This window comes from Hyperoodon ampullatus, assembly GCF_949752795.1.
Source record: "Hyperoodon ampullatus genome assembly, chromosome: 10".
NCBI lineage: Eukaryota > Metazoa > Chordata > Mammalia > Artiodactyla > Ziphiidae > Hyperoodon > Hyperoodon ampullatus.
This window is the reverse complement of record NC_136923.1, coordinates 69,505,311-69,532,282: the sequence shown is the minus strand read 5'-3', so window position 1 is coordinate 69,532,282 and position 26,972 is coordinate 69,505,311. Positions and strand designations below refer to the sequence as shown.

The window sequence follows — 26,972 nt, the reverse complement described above, 5'->3', positions numbered from 1 at the left end:
GCGCAGAGGTTCATTAAAGAGAGAGCTGGACTTCAGTAGAAAGAACACCCAAGCTCACTGGCTCCCAAGTTCTCTGCCTCCCCTGCTGAACTCTTACAAGGCAATGTTCCCCAGAGACTCGTTTTTAGCTCCTTTCTTGTCTTCAGCTTCATGCTTATTTGGGGCACTCCATCTCTGATCATGGTTTCAATGCACTGATGAAACCCAAATTCATGTCTCTAACCCAGATCTCTCACTCTTTTACCTAAATACCCATTTGTAAGGTTTTTGCTTTCCAGCCACAAGACTCCAGACTTTGCTGCTTTAGAAGTCTGAATATCCACGATAGGAATACTTCTAGCAGGGGACAAAATGGTTCCATTGAACTGAAAAGTGGGTTTGTCACCAGGACCTTTTGGCTTCTCATGCTAAAAGGGGGATTATAGTGTTGACTGGGGTGATTGACCTTAATAACCAATGGGAAACAATGGGGCAGGAAGGTATATGGGTCATCTCCTAGTAATTCTACATCAAGTGGTAAAAGTTAATGGAAGGGGGACTTCCCTGGCGGTCCAGTGGTTAAGACTTTGCCTTCCAATGCAGGGGGTGTGGGTTTGATCCCTGGTCAGGGAGCTAAGATCCCACATGCCTCAGGGCCAAAAAAACCAAAACATAAAGCAGAAGTGATATTGTAACAAATTCAATGAAGACTTTAAAAATGGTCTACATCAAAAAAAATTCTTAAAAAAAAAAAAAAAAGTTAATGGAAGACCAGAGCGACCCCAAACAAGCAACACCATCAAAGGCTCAGCCTTCTTCAGATAGAAGATTACAACTGTCCCATTACATAAAGAACCATGACCAACTGAGGTACTTGTGAAGTGCAAATAGGACATGGGATGAGATGACAAATACCAGCTATGGTCTTGTGAATAGATGCAGAAACAAGAACTATAGTTTCTACCCATATTGTACCCACCCCCCTTTGTGATGGATATATTGATCTGCTTTTTAAAAATTTCCCTTTTTTCTCCCATCCCCATTCCCTATTATTTGTGTATAGGGATTTTCTGGATAGTTATATTTGCAATTTGTTGAATGGATTATAGAATATCAACATGGGATCATGATGGAATTGGAAAGAGAATGGACATGACAGTTATCCTGGTATAATTACCAATATGAATTTGGGTTGAATCCCTTTGGGCAAAAGGGTAAGTTTTCATTAGTGAGGAATAATTACATTATGTTAGGTGGAAGCAGGTTTTGGTGGTAGTGGTAGTGGTGGATGAGCTTAAGAATGGAAGAAGGGTGTATGTTGACCTTAGGCAGTCAAGAGGTGGATTGTAGTGGACATGTGTTATTCTTCTTGGCTGCCTAGGGCCTTTAAACCTTCTTCCTTTGTTTGGGACTTCATATCTTGTGTGTTTGCCTTTCCCCTAAGTAGAAGCTGGAGCTCACTTTCCCAGGATGCCTTGCACCCAGTATGTAACTTAAGAGCTAACGTTTATTGAGTACTTGGATTGCACCAGACACTGTGCTAAGCACTTTTCCTTGTATATCTCAATTCTCACAACTACTTTATGTGGTAAGTACTATCATTAGCCTCATATTGGAGACAAGGAAACTGAGACTGAGTGAAGTTAAGTCACTTGTCCAAGATCACACAGCTAGTAAATGGTGGAGCTGAAATTAATCAGTAAGTGGTGGAACTGGGGCCGTCTGACTATGGTGATTGTGTTAATTTTAACCATCTGCCTCCAGGTGACATCTGTGTTTGGTGAGAGAACACACAGATAAAGTCATTATAATTTCATTGTATTAAAGGTTATACTCTAAGAGCATGGAGGAGGAGAACTTAATAGAGATCCAGGAAGACTTCTGGGAAGAGATGTTGCCTGAACTGAGTCATGAGGGATGTGGGGAACTGGTTAGACAAAGGAGGATGGGCAGGACACTCCAGACTGTGGGAACCGCATGTGCAAAGGGCCAGAGGAATGAATTGGCATGACTGGACGGGCCACATTGCAGTGTGTCGGGAGAGCAGAGGGCGGGAAGGCAGGGCCCGGATCCTGCAGAGTGCCGTGTGCTAAGCTGAAGAGTCTGCACCTGATCCTGGAGTCTGTGATGAGTCACAGAGGGATTTTCAGTTGACTTGCAATTCGGAAGTCTCAGGCAGAGCAGGAGGGTGGTTTGCAGGGTGTGTAGGCTGGAAGCAAGGAGCTATCAGGAGGCCTTTGCATAATCCAGGTGAGAAACAAGCAGGGTCACCACTACAAAAGTAATGGTGACCGGAAGAGGAAGTGGGTGGAGGAGATGGATATGAGAGATGTGGGAGGAGGTAGAAGCTGCAGGACTTGAATGTGGATTTAAAGAAGGAGGAGTTCAGGGTTTGGTCCCAGGTGTCTGCCTGGGTGATGTGGAAATGGTGAGCCGTTCACTGAGAGGAGAAATGCAGGAGGAAGAATGAGGTTGTAAGTGCTAAGCAGAGAGATGGGCAGCCTCAGAGCAGCCCGGAGCTGAAGATGCAGCTAATAACAGCTAACGATTACTAAGCGCATGTAACACGCTAGGCCTGGTGTTAGGAGCCAACCTCACAGGGACCTTCGAAGATTATGTGAGTTTACACGTGTGAGGGGTTCAGAATAGTGCCTCTCACAAAGTAAGCAATCTGGAAGAAACTACTGTTAATACTATTAGTAGCTTTGTTTTACATACAGGGAAACGGCTTAAAGAGGTGAGGTAACTTGTCCAAGGTCACACAGGCAGGAAGCTGCAGTCTGACTCCAGGGAGCGCCCCTGACCCCATACACGCTGTGGGTGGTGATCAGAGGAGGGCAGTAGATGAGCTCACATATGGGGTGCGTGAAAGGGATAAAGGTGGGGGCGAAGAGCCCAGGGAACGCTGACAAACTGTCCCCAAAGACCCTTGGCCAATTGTGTGCCCTTGGGGCCCTTCTGGTGCCCGTGCTTTAATGCATGTACTGCTCACCCCTGGATGTTTTTGAACAATACATTCGCACTGTATTCCTGTGTCCCACCCAAGAACTTCTCCTCCAGTCATTCTAGGAGAGTTGAGGTCCTCGGCCAACCTTGTGAGACCCCGGAGCTCACAGTGAATTCCTTCAGCACAGGAACGATGCTTAGTGTCCTCCACTGCAATGCAGGTGTAAATGTGGTACGTCTTAAAGTGTTGTGGTGAAGGTTGAGATGGTGTTGAACATGTACTCCATTAAGCTTAGTCATTATTATTATTACTCACCATTATCGTTATTGTTATTGAATCTCCAGGGTTTAGTACAGCATCTAGGACTTAACAAACCCTTGTGGAATGAATGTCTGAATCAGAGCACCTTGGTTCTCGTTCTACCTTCTCCTTGGACGAGTCACTCAGAGCCTCAGTTTCCTCACCTGCAGGCTGGAGTCACCAATCCCCACCTCACAGGCTTCCCAGAATTAAATGAGCGAATACGAATCTGTATTTTGAGGACTGTGGAGTGTTCTACAGATGCAGTGCACAGTCATGCTCTGCCTCCCCTCCTGGGATGCGGCTGGCAGCAGACCAGGGACAGTGATGGGGAGGCTGCCTTGAACTAGTGGGAAGCTCAGTTCCTTGTCAGACAAGTGGGGTGAGGCTAGTAGGGTAGCTGGGAGGACGTGGGTCAGGCATGGCCGCCACTGGCTTACCAGATCCAGGAGGGATTGTTAAGGCTAATGGACTGTAGCCTCCCTGACACCTGCCTAATGGTTTGGCATCAACGGTGCTGCATCCTGGATGTATACTTGCCATTGCACATATGCATGTGTGTATATGTCTGGGGGAGGCTCAGCTATCTCCCAGAGTAAGGAGGTGGCAAGTATTAAATCTTTGAGAAGCTGCCTCTTATGTGGGATGGAGACAGTTGAAGTACTGGGAGCATTTGAGTTTGTTTGGGTGTCTATCCTGGTATCTTTAAGCCAAGCATGTGCATGCGTGTCTGTCTGAGCTGCTTAACAGGGCCAGTGAGCCACATGGGAAGTAATGATGGGGTCAGGGGTGACAGTGGGGCCAGCCTGGGGGGTTATATATCATGACGAACACTGTGGTAACAATGGAGGTGGTGTTGAGGGTGGGTTGATGGTGGTCTCTTGGCTGCCCCTTTCACACATTGTAAATATTTAAGAAGGAATGGAGGAGGAAGGAGGAGGAGCACCCTCATCCCTCGGTATCCAACCAGCAGCTTCTCCCTAATAATCCAGCTCTTGCAATATCAATTTTTCCTTCCAGAAAGCAGTTCACTTTTGCTGTATGATTGGGAAGGTAATGGGTGGGAGCAGCACCCTGCCATGGCATTTTTATTTTATTTTATTTTTTTGCGGTACGCGGGCCTCTCGCTGTTGTGGCCCCTCCCGTTGCGGAGCACAGGCTCCGGACGCGCAGGTCCAGCAGCCATGGCTCACGGGCCCAGCCGCTCCGCAGCATGTGGGATCTTCCCAGAGCGGGGCACGAACCCGTGTCCCCTGCATCGGCAGGCAGACTCTCAACCACTGCGCCACCAGGGAAGCCCCATGGCATTTTTATTTAAGTGGAGTGAACACACCCTGCCTGGCCCTTCCTCCGAAACTTTGCTGAGACTGCTCCCACCATTCAAAACACCTTCCATTCAAGGCGACATCTCACCCATCCCTAAAGGCTCAGCTCAAATACACCTCCTTTATCACGTCTTCTTATGTCTTGCATGATAGAATTAAATTCTCTGTTCTTGGTACTCCTAGGTTGCAAAGACAACTGTTGTAGGAGTCCTATGTGGCTCTGAGGCCAACGAATCTGGGTGGGCTAAAGGTTACATTGGAAATTGGGTCAATGTCCTTCTCTGGTTTAGACTGTAAGTCCTTGGGGTTCAGCTTTGTGTGGCCCAGGATACCGAGGCCTGGTATAGTGGTGGGTTAGTAAATGTTTAACAACCAGCTCTCTGGGGAAAAGGCCCTGATTTGTACCACTTGCCAATTTCCGTGATATAAATACTCCCACCATGGCTGACCTAAAGCTACCGACGCCATGCTACTGAAGGAGCAGTTGAGAAGAGACATGTACAGTCAGCTGTGAGCACGTATGAGCTTGTTCCAGCACACAATTGCTGATTCATGCCTATGCTCCAGAAATGTCAACACCAGCTAGTGCCTGGCACATAGTAGGCCTCGAAACATGTTTGAATGAATGAATGAATAAATGAATACATAAATAAATGAATAGACCAAGAGCTGGATGAGTGGGTGGAAGGAAATCAAGAGGCTTGGGCAGTGGTGACTCATGGCAGCTTTGGTAGGGGCAGGTGGGAGGAGAGAAGAGGTTGTTCTGTGCTGGGCAGGGGCATTGGTGGCCAGCACCAGGCAAATCCAAGGTATCCCAGTCCCCCATCCAGAGGGTCTTCCTGCCTCCCCCAGGCTTCCCCCAATGCAGAGGCTGCCTTGCCTTCTCTTATAAATAACCCGTAATGCCTCTGAACGGGGTTTTCTTGCTGGGGCTTTTGTTTCTTCAATCATGACAAAAGCTGCACTAATGAGTTATTGGAAAAATCAAGCCCTGCTCCAGGCCAGAGAGGCTGGGTGAGCACAGAGGGGGAGGTGCGGAGCCCGGCAGCCCAGGCGGGGCGGGAGGCTGAGCTATTTCCTGAAGAGAGCTTGCCAGGTCAAGAGAGGGAATTTTTAAAAAGCCCTAACAGGCTTCCCTGGTGACGCAGTAGTTGAGAGTCCGCCTGCCGATGCAGGGGACACGGGTTCGTGCCCCGGTCCGGGAAGATCCCACATGCCGCGGAGCGGCTGGGCCCATGATCCATGGCCGCTGAGCCTGCGCGTCCGGAGCCTGTGCTCCGCAACGGGAGAGGCCACAACAGTGAGAGGCCCGCGTACCGCAAAAAATAAATAAATAAATAAATTAACTAAAAAAAAATAAAAAGCCCTAATGGCTCATATGTGTCCAGGGCTTTCCAGTCCACACAGACTATCTCAAGGAATCCTTCTCTGCAAGCTGCTGGGCAGGTGTCATTAACATCCCCCTGTTCCCAGGTGTTTCCACCTCAGGGCCTTTGTACTCGCTGTTCCCTCTGACTGGAACACCTTTGCTGCCAGGTATCCACTTGTCTCCCTCCTTCCGTTCACTCAGGTCCTTGATTGAACTGAACGTTACCTCCTCAGAGGGGCCTTCCCTGACTACCCTGTCTAAAGTGGCACCTACCCTTGTTCTCCACTCTCTTGTCCCACTTGAATTTTGTTTTGATAGCACCAATCATAATCTGATGTCTTGGGTTGGCAGAAGCAGACCCCAAGATAAGGATTTGAGGGCAATAGTATTCAGTGACTCCAGGAAACACCCAGGGGAGGATGGGGAAGTGATACAGGGGAGGGAAGGCAGCCAATAAAGGGTGCAGTTATTTATCCAGTTACTGCAGAGGGAGGGAGACTAGAGCCCAACCCTGCTGGGGAACTCTGGGAGCTAGTGTGGGACACATACCTTGGGGACATCCTGCCTGAGAGGTGAGGGAGCTGGGGTGTTTATGCACCAGCTCTGTGAGTCATTGCTGAGGGCTGCTCCCGGGGAGCTGGGGGTTCCTGGCTCTTCTGGCCGCTATGTGGGCAGGCAAAGAAGGCCTTGGGCAAAGGCAATTAGAAGTTAGCCCGAGGGCAGTGAAGTTAGTATAATAGGATATGGGCTGACATAACAATATTATGTTTGTCTCATCCAGTAAAATGGAAGGGAGGGACTTTGTCAGGTTCACTGGTACAACCTCTGTCCCTGGAACAGTGTCTGGTAATCATGACATAGTTATCGAATGAATGAATACTCATTTTACAGATAAAGATGTTGAGGCTCAGAGACGTGAAGGACTGTGCCCAGATTAGATTCATCCACAACAGAAGTATTTACTGAGCACCTACTATGGGTCTAGCACTTTAGTCTCTCTCTGACTCCAATTCCTGGGTTTCCCCCTAGTCATGCCCTCCCCCAGCCAGGGTCCTAGTGAGGGGGAGATGGGACATCCTGAACTCCATTCCACACCCCCTGGTGCATAAATGCTCCTCTGCCTGACCTGGCAGGGAGAGGTCTAAGAAGTCGTCAGTTGAAGTTCAGGCATGAGTTGTATAGCCAGGATCTACACTGAAATGTTATTTTGTGTTTTCCCATTTCGCTTGGAATAATGAGTGACATTTCCCCCTCCTCCATCCCAAGAAAGGAACCAAGGTCAGTGTCTGGGTCTGGGCTTTCTTGCCTCAAAGAGTTTTGGGTTTTGTTATCAATGCAACAGGGACACCCCCATCCAGTTCGGTTTGGACGTAGAGGTCTCTTGCGGGGGAGTGAAGAGTAGACTAGATAAGCGATGAGGAAAAAGTGACTGACTAGAAGGGCCTCTCCAGCCCAGGAAGGGACCGACATTTGGGGGTTTTTGTTTGGGGCCTTGTGTCCCTCTGGCCTGCAGTGCCAGACGGGGATATTTGTGGAGACTGGATGACAAGTGCTGAGGCCCTGAGGGTCTCCAGGGCCCAATGTGGTCACTGAGAGGGCTGCTGTGGAGAGCTCTCACACCTGTCCAGGGCAGCCAGCCGACTGAGGTCTGGCCCAGGGTTCAGGAGCCAAGGCAACAGGAGTCAATTACCATGGCAACCACAAGGCCCAAGGCCTCTTTCCTGGGTCCCAGATTCTTCTATGACCCTGGAGACTCCCCCCAAACATAACTAAGGCTGATTTCTCAGCACACTGGCAATTGGAGACTTGGGGTCAGAATTTATTTGACTTGAAAAAATAAAACGGTATGACATTTATTGCATGTGGATGTTGCTGAGTAAATTCAAACCCACTCCAGTTCAGAGGGACCTGAGGGCCTGTAGATGAAGGGGACTGAGCTGAGAGGCACAACACCAGCCTCCTTTCTGCTAGTAAATCTGGCCAGGCAAAGCCAACCCCTGGGTCAGACCTCCTAACTGCTTGGAGGGCAGAGGAGACCACAGGGGAAACACTGGAAGAACTTTATTTTTTTTTAAACGTATTTGAAAATCACATTTGTTTATTTCTGGTTATGAAAATAATACATACTGCTTAGGACTTCCCTGGTGGCACAATGGTTAAGAATCCATCTGCCAATGCAGGGGACATGGGTTCGAGCCCTTGTCCGGGAAGATCCCACATGCTGCAGAACAACTAAGCCCGTGAGCCACAACTACTGAGCCTGCGCTCTAGAGCCTGTGAGCCACAACTGCTGAAGCCTGTGTGCCTACAGCCCGTGCTGAGCAACAAGGGAAGCCACCACAATGAGAAGCCCGCACGCTGCAACCAAGAGTAGCCCCTGCTCGCCGCATCGAGAGAAAGCCCACGTGCAGCAACAAAGCCCCAACGCAGCCAAAAAATAAATAAATAAATTTACATTAAAAAAAATAATACATACTGCTTGCAAAAACAAAACAGGGGAAATAGAAGTATATGAGGACAGAAATGCAAATCACCCATAATTCGATCACCCACAATAATCATTAAAATGGAATTATCTGTCCTTCTCATCTTATTCTATATACAGCTTTTACATAATTGAGACCATATTAATATTATTTATATGATTTATATTCTATCTATAGGGGACAAAGGTCCCTGTGCTCTGCATGGTAAACAAATAAAAAATACAAACACACACACTCACATGTTAATTTGCACAGACAGTGGAGAATAGAGCTGGGGGCAGAACATTGAAGAGTAATAATTCCCCACCCTGCTACTAAACAGCATCATGAACCTGAAGAAGTTACTTCACCCTCTCTGTGCCTCAGTTTCTTAATCTGTAAAATGGGGTTGATGAAACCTCATTTAATTGCCTCCCAGCACTTGGGAGAGGGTCAGATGTGAAAGTCCTTTATCAACTGTAGTGGTATCATTAGGCCGTGATAAAAAGAACCAGGAGCCCCAGCTTTTGGCATTTAATTTGCTGCGTGGCTTTGAAACAATTCCTTGGTTTCTCTGCTTCTTAACTACCTACTTAGTTAAAGGAAGGACTGGACTAGAATTCCTAATAATAAAAATAATCTTTAGGGACTTTCCTGGTGGCGCAGTGGATAAGACTATGTGCTCCCAGTGCAGGGGGCCTGGGTTCGATCCCTGGTCAGGGAAGTAGATCCCACATGCATGCCGTAACTAAGAGTTTGCATGCCACAACTAAGGAGCCTGTGAGCTGCAACTAAGGAGCCTGCCTGCCACGACTAACACCCAGTGCAATCAAATAAATAAATAAATAATTTAAAAAATAATAAGTTTTAGAATGCTTACTAAGTGTTAGGCACAGTATGGAGCACTTCATATACATTTCCTCATTTAATCCCCCTAACAGCCCTATGAAGTTGGCACTATTCATCTTTTTTAAAAATTTTTATTTATTTTATTTATGTATTTTTGGCTGCGTTGGGTCTTTGTTGCTGTGCGTGGGCTTTCTCTAGTTGCCATGAGCGGGGGCTACTCTTCGTTGCGGTACGCGGGCTTCTCATTGCGGGCTCTAGGCGCCTGGGCTTCAGGAGTTGTGGCTCGCAGGCTCTGGAGCGCAGGCTCAGTAATTGTGGCGCACGGGCTTAGTTGCTCTGCAGCATGTGGGATCTTCGCAGACCAGGGCTCGAACCCGTGTCCCCTGCATTGGCAGGCGGATTCTTAACCACTGTGCCACCAGGGAAACCCCTGTTGGCACTATCCTTATCACCATTTTTTTTGGATGAGGAAACTGAGACACAAAGAGTTTAAGTAACTTGCCCACAGTTACTCAGCTAGTAAGCAGCAGAGCTGGGGTGAAATTAAAGACTCCTGAGCACTGCCGTCTACAAAACTCCTATGATGATAGAAGTGTTCTATATCTGCATTGTCCAGAATGGTAGCCACTGGCTATGGGTGACTGTTGAGTTGAGCGCTTGAAACGCGGCTAGTGTGACTGAGAAACTGAATTTTAAATTTGACTTGATTTAAACTTATATAAATACTAGTAGCCAGAGGCTGTGTGTTTGGCCAGCACAGCTGTATTATGTCAGCTTTTGGCCCCTCTTCTATGTGAGAGGCAGCACCAAGCAGTGGAGAGGAGTATAGACTCTAGTTTCTGGAGCCAGATTCTCTGATTGGAAAACCAGCTTTGCCACTTACTAGCTGTGTGACTTTGGGGGAGTAACTGAACCTCTCTGTTCCTTAATTCCTCATCTCTAAAACGATGATAAAACTACCTACCTACTGGGTGGTTGTGAGGGCAAGTGGCCTTTAGGCTGAGCATTTTATGCTTATGCGATTGTCTACTTACTCTTTCAGATAAGCCCTGGGTTAGGGGGTGGAAACGGTGAGAGGTGGGGCTAGACTGCTTTCAAAGGGCTGAGTGGGAGGGTCCCTCGGGGTCCCCCTTCCACGCTCGCTCAGGGCCAGATGTGGCTCCCGAAGGCCCCCGGGAAGTGGCGGTTCCCCAAGGAGAGCCGGGAGGGCCAGATAATGAGGCGAGTTAATCAAAAAGGCAGCGAGTCCCCAGGGCTTGTAGTGTGTTTGGAACAAGGAGCTTGTGGGACACGGCCCGGGACCCCTCCCATCCCCTAGCGCATCGTGCTGGGGGCCAGAGGGGCTGGGGGCTGCGGTGGATTGGGAAGAGAAGGAGCGTGGTGTAGAGGGTGGGGGGGTATGAGGTACCGAGTAGGATGACATCAGCTTGTCCTGGGGTCGGGGCAGAGCGGAGGGAGCTGCAGCTGGGCCTCCATGTCGCACCCACTGGGGGTGGGAGATGGGCGCCGTTCCCGTCATATTCTATGTGAATGGCGCCCCCTGGAGTTTATGCCACGCAGCGGTCCTGTCCGTGTGTGTGCCTGCGATTATTCTGCTCCAGATTTCTCGCTAGCCTCACCTCCACCACCACTTTACAAGGCTCAAAAAGAGGTGATGGTTAAAGGAAAAGGAATTTGCTGGAGAACTTAAACGGAAAGGGACCTGGGAGAATCACGGGCCCTGTCCCTGGGCCCAGCCCTGGCCCCCTCCCCTCCTCCCTTTCCTCCTTTCCCCTCATATCCCAGCCTGTTTTTTCAAGCCTGAGGACATTTGATCCCGCTTCCGAAGAGCTGCCCTGGAGAAGGTGAGAAAGGCCAGCTCAGCGAAATCTGATGCCTTTCACTGGTGCCCTGGGGGCAGATGCCAGAGGACAGAGCCACCCTCAGCCTGGCAGAACGCACCCCCCACTTCAGGAAACTCACCTGACCCACACCTCCCCTCCTAGAAAGCATCCCAGAATGAGGCAGCAGTGGAGGGTCACTTGTTTACACAGTGATTTTCCCGGAATGTTCTGTCCCTCACTTGCCTACTTCCCTTCCCTAAGAATTTGCTTCCCCTCGGCCTGCACATAACTCAATCATGTCTTCTTATATATTCACTATGTCTCTTTGTCCCTAATCTACACATTATCTGGACAATTTGGGCCTCCCTTATCCTGATAATTCAGGTCTTGCCCAGAGCCTACTTCTGTTTCAGTCAGGGTAACCCGACTCAGTTCATTTTAATGAGCAGACACTGTGTGGCTGCCATATGCTCAGTCCTGCATGGGGTGCTGTCTACGAGTGATCCAAATAGGAGCAGGACACCCACCCTGCCCTTGAGCTCACAGCACATGTGGAAACCGAGCACACCGCACAGATGCCACTCTAAACCGGGGGTGGGAGGTGACATCCATGAGACCAGAGTAACAGGCGGGGCCTTCAGGGAGGAGCTGGTCTCCAGGTGCTCTGAAGCCCCCTTAGCCAGGTGTGTCTTCCTAGGGAGGCCAGTGGAGTGAGGCAGGGATGGGGCTTCTGGCTGGGGTGGGGCCTGGCCCCCAGAGAGAGTGGGTTCTCCTCCCAGTGGGTGTTGATGTTGCATGCCAGCTTCACAGTTTCGCCTTCAAACAGGCCGGGTTCCCAGGAGCCCAGAGAGACATTTGCATTGGGAGAAACACCCAAGTAAAACACCAGACTGCTTCCCTCGGGCTTGGTTGAGACTTGGAAGGCTGCAGGCAACCAGGCTTAGGGGTATGAAACAATCTTGGGGTAGAGCCAAGAGTCAGAGTAACCACACCTCGGGCTGTCCTTGTTCCTTATGCCGTTAGCATCTACCCATGTAGTGGATAGTTTATTGCTGTTATCAGTGTATCTCTTCCTGTGTCTATATCCTGGCTCCTTTTTTATGCCAGGATCTATGAACCTTTAGTAGCAGTCTCCACACTCCAGGTGGGGGGCCTGAGGGTAGAGCTGTGTCTCCTCCTTCAGACCGGGGCTCCCTGAGGGCAGGGATGTGTCTCCCCTCAGCCTGGGGCTACCTGAGGGTAGGGCTGTGTCTCCTCAGACTGGGGCTTCCTGAGGGACTTTACTTGTTGGACGTCTCCACCAGGATGCTCAGTATGATGCAGGCACAATGCCTGGATTAATAAATATTTATTGAATTAATGAATAAATAATCAAGAGAACCTGACTTTTCCAGCCTATTCACCCCCTTCCTAGACCCACCCAGTGGGGAAGTAGAGCTGGGTAAATCAGTGCTCCTTACGCCTCCTCAGAGTGGGAAGACTATGTGTTTCCAAGCTGGTGCTAAAACCAAATTACTTCTGATCCACTGAACTGTCAGCTCAAAAAAGTTAAAACTTCCCCTGTTCTAACATTAGTGTGGACAAAGGGAGCTTGAGACAGACCATGTGACCCTCACTTGAGAAATGGTAGCATCCAGGTCTCTGACACAGCTCATAAGGCTTTGGAGTTGAGGCACATCTGCTTATTGTGGAAATGAGAATCTGGAGGCCAGAGAGGGAAGATCTCACAGTGAGGCAGGGCACAATCATGACAGTGGCCAGAAATGTGGGAGAGAGACTCCTGTCTCTTTTGCATCCCCCAACCCCATCATTCTAGGACTGGTATTTTAGTAACACACTGTTAAGCCAGTCAGTGAATGTCTCTTTGCCTCAGTTTTCACATCTGTAAAATGGTGTGGGCCACATGTCTTCACTTACTTCATATTTTAAGGACCAAGTAGGATGGTGGCTGTGGAATTCCTTGAAAAATTCAAATGTGCAGGCACCCTTGGAGGGTTGTAAAATAATTTACAAGAGAAACCAAATAAATTGGACTTTCAAAAGTGATCATGGTTCCCATTCTCACAATCTAGCCCCATCAATTTTCATTTGTCATTTTATGACAAGTATTAATTGAGCACCCACTAAGTGCCAGGCACCGTGTCAGGTGCTAGGGATGCTGTGGCACCCCTTTCAATCAATTCCTCACACAGAGCCAGAACAAGCCTGCTAAATTAAAGTCAGATCCTGTCCCTCTTTTCTTCTTAACGCTGTCATAACTCCCATCTTACTCAAAGTCCAGCATCCTGCAATGAACGCAAAACCCAAATGACCTGCCCCCTTAACTTCTCTGATCTCAGCTCCTACTACTCTTCCCTCATCTACTCAGCTACAGCCAAATACTCCTCACCACCGCAGGGCCTTTGCACTTGCTGCCCCCTCTCCCTGCGATGTTCTTCCCCCAGACATTGGCACGGTTTGATCCCTCTTCTCTCTCTTTTTTTTTTTTTTTTTTCATTTGCCGTACGCGGGGCTCTCACCGCTGTGGCCTCTCCCGTTGCAGAGCACAGGCTCCGGACGCGCAGGCTCAGCGGCCATGGCTCACGGGCCCAGCCGCTCCGCGGCATGTGGGATCTTCCCTGACCGGGGCACGAACCCGTGTCCCCTGCATCGGCAGGCGGACTCTCAACCACTGCGCCACCAGGGAAGCCCCGATCCCTCTTCTCTTTAAGGTCATGACTCAAGTGTCAATGGGGTCTTCTCTGGACACCTTTTCTAACATTTCAGGCTTCACATTTCCTGCTCCTCTTCCTAGCTTTTAGTATTTTCCTTACTATCTAAATACTATTTATAGACTATATTGTCTGTCTCTTCACTGGAATGTCACCTCCATGAGAGGAGGGGTTCTTGTCTGCTTTGTTCACGTTGAATTTGCAGTGCCTAGGGTAGTGCCTGGCACATAGCAGGAGCCTATAAAATATTTCTTAAATGAATGAATGGTGAACATATGGTCAGGGTCCCTGCTCTGAATCCTGCATTCCATGAGCAGAGAACCTGCTGGGGGTATGGAGTGAGGGGGCTACAGACCCTTTGAACAACAGAAGTCTCTATGGCCCTTCCTTTCTGAGGATGTCATTGCAGGATTGCAATATTACTAGTCTCGAGCAGCACGATTTATAACAGGAGTTAACTGCTTACTAATTAGCAGCTGGAACCATTAAATTGGCTATTTGTTAGAGCTGGGATTAATAAACTGGTCTTTCAGCGGGGTCATAACTCTCCCCGTTCCTCACTCCTCCCAGCCAGCCTTCCCCTACCTGACCAGAAAGTGGCTTGCCCCTAGATTGAATCAATACCCCTCACTGCACGATTTTCAGAGACAATTTCCCTTGCAAGGTGATGACGCTATTCCCGCAAAGACTCTTTCTCTCTCTCTCCCTTTTTCCTCTCCCAGGCTCTGCCTTGCTGGAGACGAGTGAGCGAGTGAGCGAGAGGTCGGGAGGAGATGGGAGAGCTTTCTAGTAATGTACTCTCACAACAAAAGCCCGAAGCTGCACTGCTTGGCTGAGGTCTGGGGCTCCTGGTTCCCTGGCCTCTCACGTATCCCCCCACTCAGCAGCTAGTTACTTAGTCTTCCTGGAGGTCGCAGGCTGGGCTTTCTCTAGGGCAAAATAATGGGTTTTTTCTTAGAATATCATGGGTGGAACCCAAGAGTTGGCAGTTGGGTGCTGACCATCAAGCCTCCAGGCAGCCTGTGCCCAGTGGCCCGCTTCATGGATGCCTCAGGTCCGGTGGTCTAGCTCTCATCCCCCACCCCCCAAGAGCCCAATTTGGGGCCCAGAGGACTGTTCTCTATTCGAGAAGAGAATAGGAACACTTCTTGTGAAAATATTTACTAAATACCTAGGCCCTTACAACTCTTCTGTACAGAACAGTGGGAAAGAGCAAGGCCACAGAGCCCACTTCAGCCACTTAGCAGCTGCGTAAATCACTAAATCTTTCTATGTTATTCTATGAGAATAACAGTCCTATCTCACATAGTTGTTATGAGGATTAAATAGCTAATACACGTGAAGGGCTTAGAACAGTGCCTGGCATGTGGTGTCAGCTATTACTATTATTACTCGCTTCTCTCAACCACTCTCCGAAATAGGGACCCTACTCACTTTACAGCTGGGGAACCTGAGGCCTAGAGAGGTTAAGACTGGAGCTCAGGACAGATGGCTCCCAAGCCTAGTGCTCTTTTCCTTCTCCAGGCTGCCTCCCATTGTCAGACTCAGGGCTCTGTCAGAGGCAACAGGCAAGTCACACCTAGGGGAGGAGATGACTGAATCTACAGGCACACGCAAGCAGGCTGTCAAGGTATTTACACTGCATACAATTAGCTGCAGAGTATTCACAAGTGGATTAGCTACAGCAAATGTTCAATCCCAGCCTGGCTAGAATTTGGTTCTCTGCTCCCCCTCCCTTTTATCCCTCCCCCATCGCAAGTCTTCTCTCTCTAGGCCAGTGTAGGTATTCAGAGATGGTAAATTCAAGTGACTGTCAGCTGAGTCAGTGGGGTTCCTTGTTCACCAGTAATGCACCCCAAAGCCAAAGAGGATCAATTAACTGCTATTTGGGGTTGGACTAGCTAACTGAAAAATAGGAAGGCAGTTTCCCATGACATGGACAAGTGCTCATTCAACTCAAAATGGGCAAAGCCAAGGAGGGTGGGAATCACTGTGATCACTCCCTGAGAGCTTCCTGGAGGAGGTGATGATTTTTGAATAATGGGAGAAAGATGACAATAAAAGAAGCTACTCACCATCACACCCTCAATTGGTGCCACTTCCTTTTCAGACTGGGTGGGGGAGGTGGGTGGGAAGGTACAGAGCCTGATAGCTCTGTATTTCTGTGGGGCAGAAAATGGACTTTTCTCTTTGGTTTGGGGGGGCGGTAGTGGGGAGTAGAAAAGATGGTGGTATTAAGGGTATTCTAGGTCTGTTGTATCTGGCCTATGATGGGAATCACTCATTCATTTAACAAATCTTCAGTTGGCATCTGCTGGGTGCCCAAAACTAAGTTGGATCTCGTTCTCCTTATTCAGCCTTGGACCCACAGGTAAGGAAGGAGAGGAAAAAAAGGAGGGGTTGAAAGAGGAGGAATAAAGTGGAGGGTGGGCTGCAGAATAAGATTCTTCCGATAAAAGAATATGAAAAAGAATGTATGTATTGGGTTGGCCAAAAAGTTCATTCAGGTTTTTCCGTAAGATGTTATATATATAACTGAATCAGTTTGCTGTACAGCAGAAATTAACACAACATTGTAAATCACCTATACTCCAATAAAATAAATTTTAAAAAGATTCTTCCGATGGTCTCAGACTTTCCGAGATGGACAGAAGGAAGCTGAGGAGATGTTACCTGATGGCACGCCCCCCCCCCCATGCTGCCTGGAATTTCTCCAGACACCTCACATTCCTGCCACCCCACCTCCGAAGCTGGGGGCACGTGCTCCTGTGAGGGTCAGCCCCTGGAGGGTCAGGAGAGGAGGGAACCAGCAGGACATGCGCCTGGGAAAGGGGTGGCTTTTTAAAAAAATTTTTTGTTTTAATTTGCGTACTGAAAAATAAAGTCTTTTTTGGTATACAGTCTTTGAATTTTGACAAATGCTTGGAGTCGTGGACCACCATCACAACCAAGATATTACGCAGTTCCGGGGGGTGGGGGAGGAGGGTTTGTAATCTCCCCGCTTGTTAGTTGCTGCGGTTTTCCTCGCTCCCACGGGCAGCCCTAATACAATCCTTGCGCACACGCCGAGATAAATAACGGCGACAGGTGGAGCAGGTGAGATTAGCAAGACCTGGGTAGAGGAAAGCGATCGGAGGTGCGGGGGAGGCCGCCCGCCTTGCTTCCTAGCCTTTACCTCTCCCTGCCGGCGTTTGGGAGGAGCACTCTCCCCATCCCTGCTCTCGGAGGGCCGGTTTGAGGTAGCGGAGTCCGGGAGTGCGGGACCCCGCAGGTGGAGCTGGCCCCTGGCTTGGCTGCTGAAAGAGAGGGCGCCCCTGGGGCGCCTGAGGTCCTGAGGGGAGGCAGGACGGAGAGAGGGGCGAGCTGGGGATAATGGAAGGTGGCCTGGGGAAGCTCCGGCTGCGGGGTCCTGCGGACAAACCTGTTGGCATCCTGCGGGCCGAGGCAAGGGCAAGAGCTCTGATCGCACCCTTTTCGCCCCGGGCTCAGCCAGCTGCTCCGGCGGTGGCCCCCACGCCGGACGTCGGGAGAGGCCGAGGCTGCCCGGAAAGGGGCGGGGCTCGGCCAGGGGCGGAGGGACTCCAGGGCCGCGCAGGCAACCCTGCAGACCCACAGCAGGCGACCGGCTCGCGAGCCTGCAGGACCCCAAGAGCCGCGGGCGCCCCGGCCCTCGGCCTTTCCCTTCGACCCCCGCTTCAGTCCCGCCCCCTCAAAAGTGCAAAACATTTACAAAGTGGGCAGTGCCCCTCAGGCTAGGCTAGAGTCCCCGGGGCGAACGGCCGTGTTTGCCCAGCGAGAGTGCTGGGATCGGTGCACCCGGCTCGGGCAGCCGGTCTGGGTGTGCAAGGGCGGGCGAAGAGCGAGTGTGCGAGCGCGCTGCAGAGCCCGCGCCGAAACCCACGTCTCTTTGCCTCTGTCCTCGGGATAGATGGATCCATTTCTGCTTTCTGACATTTTCCTGCTGGGGGGATGGGGGGGCGGAGAGAGGCGGGGGGTGCAGAGAGGGGGGAGGGGGAGGGGTGGGGGAGAGGGGGGAGGGGGAGAGGGAGGGGGGGAGAGAGAGAGAGAGAGAGAGAGAGAGAGAGAGAGAGAGAGAGAGAGAGAGAGAGAGAGAGAGAGAGAGAGAGAGAGAGAGAGAGAGAAAGGCAGTCTGCTTCCCCCAGCCCTGTTTTGTTTTCTCTAATTGGTCCTGGGGGAGGCGAGGAAATTGGACAGAGGCTGGGCCCGGCGAGCTGCGCTGCCTTTAATTGGCTCCTTTTTTTTAACTGGAGGGGAATCAAACAGGAGAGCGAGCGACAAAGGGTGGGAGAGCGAGAGACCGAACGAGGAGACGCGAGGAGGAGGGAGGAGAGGGGGAGGCGGGGGGAGCGCGGAATGAAAAGCTCGGAGCGGGGAAAAAGCAGCACAGCGAAGCCCAAGTTGCCGAGCGAGCGGAGCGCTCTCGCGGCCCGGAGCCCAGCTGCAGCCGCGCCCGGCAGCCCGGCCCGGCCCCGCCTGCTCTGGGTCCCCGCCGGCGGAGGCCGCCGGGCGGGGGCGGGGACGGGGACAACCAACTTGGGTCGCGGCGCAGCCCGGCTCTCCCGAGAGCGCCGAGCCCGGGAGCACCACCGCCACGGCCAGACGGCGGGAGCGGAGCGAGGCGAGCAGAGGCGGCGAGCGGCTCCCGCGCCGCAGCCCAGGCCTTGGCGAGAGCGCGAATATTTTTCAAACGACTCAAACTTTCCTTCTTTCCCCGCGTTCTGGGGTCTCTCTTGGATGGAATTGCTCTCCTGATTCCCGCGGGACGCTGGGGCGCGATTCCTTCCCGGGGTTCCTCGGTGGCTCGGCTAACTTCGCGGACCCGTGGACCCGTGACTCTCGCTCCTCCGCGGAGCCTAGCCCGCGCTTCTCCCTTGCTCAGGAGGGCTAGAGCCGGGGCTTTTCGCCTCCGAGAGGACGCCCAGCCCGGCCCGGCCCCCTTGGGTCGGGCCATTGAGCCCCCAGCACCGGCCGCAGAACTGGAGACAGCGGATTAACCCCAGCGGAGCCCCGGCCTCCCCGCCCCAGCTCCGCGGAGGGGCGTCCCCTGGGCGGGGAAACGACAAGTTTGTCAGTCGTCGGTGGCCTGTTGGATCGAAGCGCCTCCGCCTCCGCAAAGGGGTCCCTGGCGCCCAGAACCCCGAGCGGACAGTCCTGGGAACCCGGAGAGGCTCGGCTGCCGGGCTTCTCGGGCCGGGGCGCTGGCTGCTGCGCCGGGCGCGCCGAGGCACCCGGGGCCGGGCCAGCGCCCCCTGCGTTCCCACGCGGGCAGCGGCCCCGCCGGAGGAGAAACCCAGGTCGCTGCCGCCGCCACCGCCGCCTCCTCAGCCTCCTGATTTCCGTCGCCGCCGCCGCCCCCTCCGTCGCCTCTCGGGGAAGGGGAAGACGCAAGGGGCATCGCAGGGCCCCGGCGGAGGCGCCCCCCACCGCCTCTCGGGCTGCGCCGCCTCGCGGGAATGAAGCACGGGCCGTGAAGATGGAGGTGACCTGCCTTCTACTTCTGGCGCTGATCCCCTTACACTGCCAGGGACAAGGAGTCTACGGTAAGAGCCCGCGTCCCGCTCCATGCCGGCTTAGCACCGCGCGGAAACTTTGCAAAAGGCGCAAAGTGCGCGCTGCCCGGGTTTGGTGGGTACCCCGGCTCGGACTCTGGAGTGGATGCCCAGGTCCCCGCCCTTTTCCAGAGCGCGAGGAGATCGAGCTAGCTGCTTCGGAGCACGGAGACAGGTTGTAGGGTCTGGCGTGAAGCCAGGGATGCCGGGGGGAGGTAGTACCCGCTTTCACAAACCCTGCCAGGGGCGGGAGTGAATCGGAACACTTGAGAGCACCCAGTTGGCTCGAGAGACCCTGACAGACCGCACACCGGGGGCTGGGTAAACGACTTGCACCGAAACCTCATCCCACCCTGGCTCGGCCTCCGGAGTGGAAGCCGAGCGATGCACGATGCGGAGTTGCGCCCGGCTGGCGAGCGAACTGGCTGCCAGTACCGCGGCCCGGCGGCTGGCTCGCCTTCCCGGCTCTCGCTGGGCTTCGCTGCTTCGCTTCTTGACAGCCCAAGCGGATGCAGGCATCCCCTAGATCCGGCTCCCAAGACCCCAGAATCCCTTCTTGGACCTCTCCTGAGCCAGTTAGTTCTTCCTGTCCCCGGTTCCCAGCTACAAAACCCCAGCCCCACCTTCCTTCTGTCTGCGCGCACACATTCAGCCACAGTCCCCAGGAAAGCAAACACTGCACGCACCCACCAGGCTACGTGTCGAAACTCTGCCTCCTGCCACGCAGCTTTGCTCCCGCGTCCGCACCCACGCCCTCAGGCACCAAGGGAACTCTGGTTACCCCTTCTCCCTTCTCTCTCGTGGGTTTTCCGGGAGAAAGATCTCGGGAGTGGGCATCATCCGTTCAGGATCACGAGGGCTCATCCTTCTCAGGGACTTTCCCTCTGAGTTCTGGCAGCCAGCAATGCCCTGACCCACAGCACAAAAAGTCTTTGGGGCCCGGTGGCCCTTACTTTACCTTCTTCTGACTGCAAGGTGGTCTGTATAGGTCACTTTTTAAATGATGTGTAGCTGGAGTGGGGAAGATTCTCTTTCCTTCTTTCTCTAGGGTTGAGGACCTAATTATTCACCTTTAGATCGGGAGAGGGTTTGACCTATTCTGTTGAGGGGGTGGAGGCAGAGGCATTGTCCCTCAGCTGCCAGCCTCAAGTGCAGATGCTAAATGCTTCCTTCTGGGGATGCCTGGCCTGCCTCCCTGAGCCTGGCAAGAGGGAGGGGTGTCCTGGGGGTATCTGGGAGGTGACATACTCCTGGCTCTACACAGCTAGCTGGCTTGGGCTTAATTCCCTGGGGAGGCTGGCCCAGGCATCTGGCCAAACTCTGCTTCTTAATTAGTTTGTGTGTCTCTTACTGCCTGGCCCTTTACATAGGCCAGAAAGGGAAAGAAGGAGGAAGAATGCAGCAGGGACTGAGAGAGGCTGCATTGTGGAGAGGAGGCCACTGAGCGTCTTCCAAGGGCCTTGGCCTCCCCAGGGTAGGGGAAGACATCAGGGTGTACTGGTGGGTCCTCTTTCTTTTTTCTCCTCAAGGTTTCCCTACAGCTTCACTGTCTCCTTAAGAGGTGGCCTAAGGAGGGACCTGCTGAGGTCTTTGCCTTCTCACCACACCTCAGGGGCTCTGGAGAGCGATGGGGAGCCCTCCGCCTCTGCTGCTATCCTCCACCCTGCTCCTCCCTCTGAGTGCCCTTGGGCAGATCTGGCAGGCCCATCTCCTGGCCATTCCTCTTCTCTATCCCCTCCAGTTTCTTCAACCTTATCCGGGGCTGCATGGGACCCATCTTGAAGAAGCTCCCCTGAGCCTAGCCTGGAAACCCCAGCAATGAAGGCAGGGGGTGGGGCAGTAGTTTCTGTGGACCCTGATTCAGAGTACTTTGGGGCCAGGATTTAGCCGTTGGCTTGTAAGTCCCCCTTTCTCTGTGTTTTCTCCACTCCCTCGTGTGCCTGGGTCCCAGCTGCTCTCACTCAGAGCAAATCAAGGTGTGTTGCTGTGCACTGGGGCCAACCCGGAGCTCTTGGGTGACATTCTTTCCACTTGCCCTTTGAGAGCATGACTCCAAGGAAGGCCTCAGGGGAGCTGCAGGGTGAAAAGTCTTAATCGAGGTGGATGGAGAGTGGAGGATCTAGTGAGGAGGAGGACCACAAGAGGCTGCCGAGTTCCTTGTGATGCTAGAAGCTTTGGCCAGATATAGCAGAAGGGAGAACTATGGTATCACTGGGTCTGGGTTAAAGAAATAGTGTGGGGAGGGACTTCCCTGGTGGCACTGTCGTTAAGAATCCGCCTGCCAATGCAGGTTACACGGGTTTGAGCCCTGGTCCCGGAAGATCCCACATGCTGCGGAGCAACTAAGCCCGTGTGCCACAACTACTGAGCCTGTGCTCTAGAGCCCGTGAGCCACAACTACTGAGCCCGTGAGCCACAACTACTGAAGCCCGCGTACCTAGAGCCCATGTCCACAACAAGAGAAGCCACTGCAATGAGAAGCCCGTGCACCGCAATGAAAAGTAGGCCCCACTCACCGCAACTAGAGAAAGCCCGCGTGCAGCAACGAAGACCCAACGGAGCCAAAAATAAATTAATTAATTAAAAAAAATTAGTTCTTTAAAAAAAAAAAGAAATAATATGGTGAGCTAGTTCTTCTGCTCTGCCCACCGCCCCACCAAAGCAGATGAAGCAGTTTGAGAAAGAGTAGAGTGTAGGGGTGAGGGATGGTCACTCATACCCATCATTGTATGTCAGCACCTAGCATGGTGCCTGGCACACAGCAGGAGCTGGCAAATATTTGTTGCATGAACGAAGGGCCATTGTTGGGGGGAAGTTGAGGAAATGCTTCTTGAAATTCCTTCTCTCCAAGAACTCTGTCTAGGATGGTTTCCAGCAGCATAGTGGGGTCTCTCTGAGAGTCTCTGCTTAGGGAGAGTCATGGAGTCCTAGGCTGGCAGCCGTAGGGGACCTCAGCTTCCCTGGCAGTGAGAAGGGAGGCAGGTTTTACTCAAGGCACAAAAGAAAAAGTGTGCCGGAGGGAGGGAACCCCAGCCTGTGTGGCTGAGGGAGGGGCAGATTAACATGGAAGCTGAATTGAGGAGAGGGAGGAAGAGCAGGGTGTGGAGGATAAACCCGTCAGGATCTGGCCGGTGCTGAGGGTCTCTGATGAGGCTGGTGGGAGGCAGGTGCCTGGAGCCCTATGCCTGGCTTCCCTCTGAGTGTGCTCTTGTCAGTCTCTGAGGTCTGCTGTCTACAATAGGACTGGGGAGGTGCTCTCAGTCTGGTCAGGTGGTTTTGCTCTTCTTGGGGGCACAGATGCTACAGGAGCTGAGTACTGGACCAGATGGTCCATTTGGAGCCCGTCCCCTCTTCCCTCCTGCCTCCCATCTCCTGGCCCAGTTTGTTGTGCTCCCAGTGGATCCTGTAATCTGCTTCTGGCAAGCCAGGGGGGTGGGCTGTCCTCAGACGCCTAGTTCTGGGGCAAAGACAGTAGCTAGGTGATGGAGGAGAAATATCCTATGTGTGGATAGCATCAGAAAACACCCCCGCCTCCATCCTGGCTTCCTCTCTTCCTTCCATAGCTGCTGGACTTCCAGCCAGGGGCAGGTCAGTGGGACTCCTCTCCTTTACAAAAACACAACAAACCCCTGAATTATTTAATATGCAGGAGTGTGAATTGACATTATCCTTAAGACAGGTTGTTTGCAACTTACTGGTGGAAGTCAAAATATTTCACCAAAGGTGTCATCAGAAACTACTATCCTATGCTAATTTTTGTGGGAACATGAAGACAGATGTTGAATAATTTGACAAGAGCAACATAGCTTACAGAATTATCACCAAGTCAGGTTTTTTTCCCTCCTCTGAGGGGTGCGGAGAGGGAATTTCAGGAAGTGTGTCTCCCAGTGCCGTCTTCTGGGTGTTGATCTGAGTGTGGGCGCCCCTGGGATTTTTCACTGGCATTTCTACCCCATGCCTTGAAACTGGCTGTCCCCTGGAGAAGGAAGGCATCGCATCAGAAAACTCTTGCCACCCAGGGCAAGCAGAAGGCTCGGGGGTTTCTAAATGTCCTCAAGAAGATCCCTGCCTGTGTCCCTTCTTCCTTCTCAGTTATAGAAACTACATGAGGGAGAAAGAGGGCCTTGTGTCCACAAATCCAGGCTGTTTTGTTTGCTTTGTCGGCATTGTCTGCACCCCTGCCCCACCGAGTTTAAGTTGACCCCTGTGCTAGTCTGAGGGCTCCCAGGCCTGACGTCGGGACGGAGAGTCCTCCTTCAGGTCAAGAGCCGCATTATGTCCCATCCTACACTGCAGGCTGCAAATTTGTGCTTCCTGCCTGGAAGGGGGCTCTGGGGAATGGGGCTGGGGGTGGTTAGAGAGGGTGAGTTTGTTAGCCAGGAAGGCACCTTCGAGAGGCGGGCTGGGGACATGCCAAGAGCCTACTTGTAATTGGCCAGGCCTGGCTGTGAGTTGCTGGGGCCAGGGTGGCAAAGCCTCGATTAGAGCCTGGTATTAGCTCTGCTTTGCTGGAACATGGAGGGACGGGTGAGGGCTCCATAGGGAGAATGGAGGGAGCTAATCACAGCTGCCAAGGCCAACAAATGAATGATGCAGGAAATCAATACCTGGGGGCGGGAGTGGAAATCCGGGCAGTGGTAGCAGCCATGGCTTCTCCCGCTGCCCAGGAGGCGCAGGTGGGCCTGGGAGGAGTGAGAGAGAGGCAGCAGTGTGAGGACCCTCCTCTCCCCCACCCCCTCCCCCCTCCCCTTCGTCTGCCTTCCCTCTCCACCACTCCTACCTTTCATCTCCTTGTGGCTGGGCTCAGGGAGGATGGGCCAGGAGATGCCCCACCTGGCAAAAACAGGGGACCTGGGAGATGGGACCTTGGGCCACTCAGTCCTGGAAGAGCGCTCCCCAGCTCTGACATGCCTCTGGACACCTGAGCCTGACTAGGCTCCAGGTGTGAGGGTGTGTGCCTGGGGACCCTGCCCTGTGCCGCTGGCGCTGCCACTCCAGAAATGGCCAGCAGGGGGAGGGCTTGGCTGTCACATTGCTTCTTGCCTTTCCTGGGCTCTCTTGGCCTCAAGCCTCCCAGTAGGATGAGCTTAGCCTGGGGCCCACCGGAGCTCCTTAGGGCCTTCTGAAGCTCCAGGCCGCCCTCCACCTCCTGTGTCCCCACCCCAGTGTCCCAGGGCATTCGCCTGCGGCCAAAGCCACACTTCCTGAACCCTAGGCTGGAGGAGAGCTCTCTGGTGGGGCTTGGCTGGGTTGTGTGCAGAGCAGGGGCTTGTGCCTTGGCAGAGCTGCCTCTTTGTGAACCTGGGTATGGCCCCTCTTGTGCATCTTCCTCCCCATAGTCAGAGACCCTGCTTTGCAGGCACACATCGGCTGACGGCTGATACTAGGTATTCAGGGGCCCCTATTTCATTTAAATGCTGATATGGAAGGCAAAAGCAATGCTTAACCCAAAGGAATGAATCTTTTTTCTTAAGCAATGCAATCTCCCTTTTCCCAAGTCTATGAGTAACATGTGTTCTCTGCAAAAACAATCAGAGTAAACATAGAAGTATAAGGAAGAAAGTAAAACTCACTTGACATCCTGCCTTGCATTCGATGATGATTCTTTCAGGCATCTTTTTGGGCAAATAGGAATGAGCTTTTTAGGGGAGACTCGTTGGTTTTGACGACCATATCTTATAGGTGTGTAAGTACCACGTGCATTGCCAAGCATTTTCATGTGTCTACCTCCTTTGATTCCGTAACATTCTGAGAGGTCAGAACAGGGGGTCCTATTGTCCCTATTTAACAGATGGGAATACCAAGGTTCTAAGAGTTTAAGAACTTGCTTAAGGTTACACAGCTGGTAAGAAGTGGCTTGTAGACTCGATCCCAGTGGATCTTCTGATTTGGGGGTTGGAAAACAGTATGGTGTCCCTCTCACCATTCATTAAATATTTACTGAGCACTTCCCTTGAGCAAGGCCCTGTTCTGAGCACTGACAGGGCTACTGAGATAAATAAGATGCCCTCAAGGAGAAGGGGAGAGGAATCACATACAAGATGGTGGTTCCTGAACGATCTTGATAAATGCCATGTGGCAAGGGCAGATAAAGGGCTGTGGGAATTCGAAGAGGGAGGAAATTACTTCCAAGGCCTGGTAGAGGAGGGGGCATTTGAACCAGCCTTGACAAATAGAAGTAAGGAGTGAGAAGGGCATCCCAGGTGGAGGACTCATTATGACAAAGGCATGGAGGATAAAGAACCTGGGTGTGTGGGGGGAGTTGTGAGTCGTTGATTTGGGCTGGAGCGTAGGTTGAAAGGGAGTCAGGGCAGTTAGAGTTGGAACAGTAAAGGAATAATAATAAAAACTGCTAACATTTGCTGCCCAGGCTGAGATAAGGAATATGTATAGTCTTCTTTAATCCTTACCATAATCTCTTAAGAGAGAGTCACTCATCGGCCCATTTTACCAATGAGTAAACTGAGGGCTCAGAAGGATGAAGTTACTTGTCCAAGGGGGCAGAGCTGGGCTTGAACCCAGATTTGCTAATTATAAAGCCTGTGCGTGGGGGGGAGTAGGCTGGAATCTTGGGTTTGTGAGGTTGTTGAGCAAGGGAATGGGTTGATATGAGCCCAGGTACCTCATATCAGGCTGGGTAGCCATGCAGCTGTGTGTTTGAAGAGGCTACGGTCAGGCAGAGGGAGACTGGTCAGGAGATCCAGAAGTTGTCTGGGGAAGTCGTAATGAGAGCTTGATCCATGGTGGTGGCTGTGAGAATGAACAGGAGGGAGTGGGTACAAGAACTGCAGCCAACCAACAAACAGGTAAGTGAAGCCTCTGTAAGTGGCACTTGAGATATTTGATGAAATAAACATGCTCTTGTTCTCCTAGAGTTTAAGTTCAAGTTGAGGGGAAACAGGCAGTAAACAAGTCAGTGAATAAGTAATGCATTCTATGGTGATGAATTTTATAAAAAAAGGGTAAAGCAGCTAAGGGAACAAGGTGTGGTAGGATGTGGTTCAACTTCATACCCATTAGTTGGGGGTAGAGGTGCTCCTTGAGTAGGTGCCACCAGAGCAGAGACCCGAAGATGCCCGAGGGAGGAGGGAGGAAGCCCCGTGGATGTCTGCAGGAAGTGTGATCCAGGCGGGAGAATAGCCATTGCAAAGGCCCTGGGGTAGAAACATGCCTGGACTATTTAGTAACAACTAGGAGTCCAGTATGGCTGGAGCAGAGTGAGCCCTGGGGAGGGGAGTAGGAGGTGGGGTTAGAGAGTTAATGGGGGCAGATTGTTTGCAGCCTTGAAGGCTAAGTAAGGACTTTGGATTTTTAAAAATTAATTAATTTAGTTAATTAATTTATTTTGGGCTGCATTGGGTCTTCGTTGCTGTGCACGGGCTTCCTCTAGCTACGGCGAGTGTGGGCTACTCTTTGTTGTGGTGTGCAGGCTTCTCATTGCGGTGGCTTCTCTTGTTGCGGAGCACGGGCTCTAGGTGCACAGGCTTCAGTAGTTGTGGCACACGGGCTCAGTAGTTGTGGCTCGTGGGCTCTAGAGCGCAGGCTCAGTAGTTGTGGCCCACAGGCTTAGTTGCTCCGTGGCATGTGAGATCTTCCCGGCAGGGCTCGAACCCGTGTCCCCTGCATTGGCAGGC

General features: G+C 52.1%; 1 protein-coding gene across 2 annotated transcripts in view; it reads left to right on the top strand.

The window, feature by feature from the left end:
• Window positions 1-19,262: 19,262 nt before the first annotated feature.
• MDGA1 (MAM domain containing glycosylphosphatidylinositol anchor 1) overlaps window positions 19,263-26,972 on the top strand; it is a gene marked incomplete at its 5' end in the record, with an annotated part of 53,553 nt that continues 45,843 nt past the window's right edge. For both annotated transcript variants that reach the window (XM_079713271.1, XM_079713270.1), the window contains one exon: window positions 19,263-19,329. In XM_079713271.1, coding sequence (XP_079569397.1) covers window positions 19,263-19,329 — 67 coding nt within the window. The remainder of the gene's footprint in view (window positions 19,330-26,972) is intronic.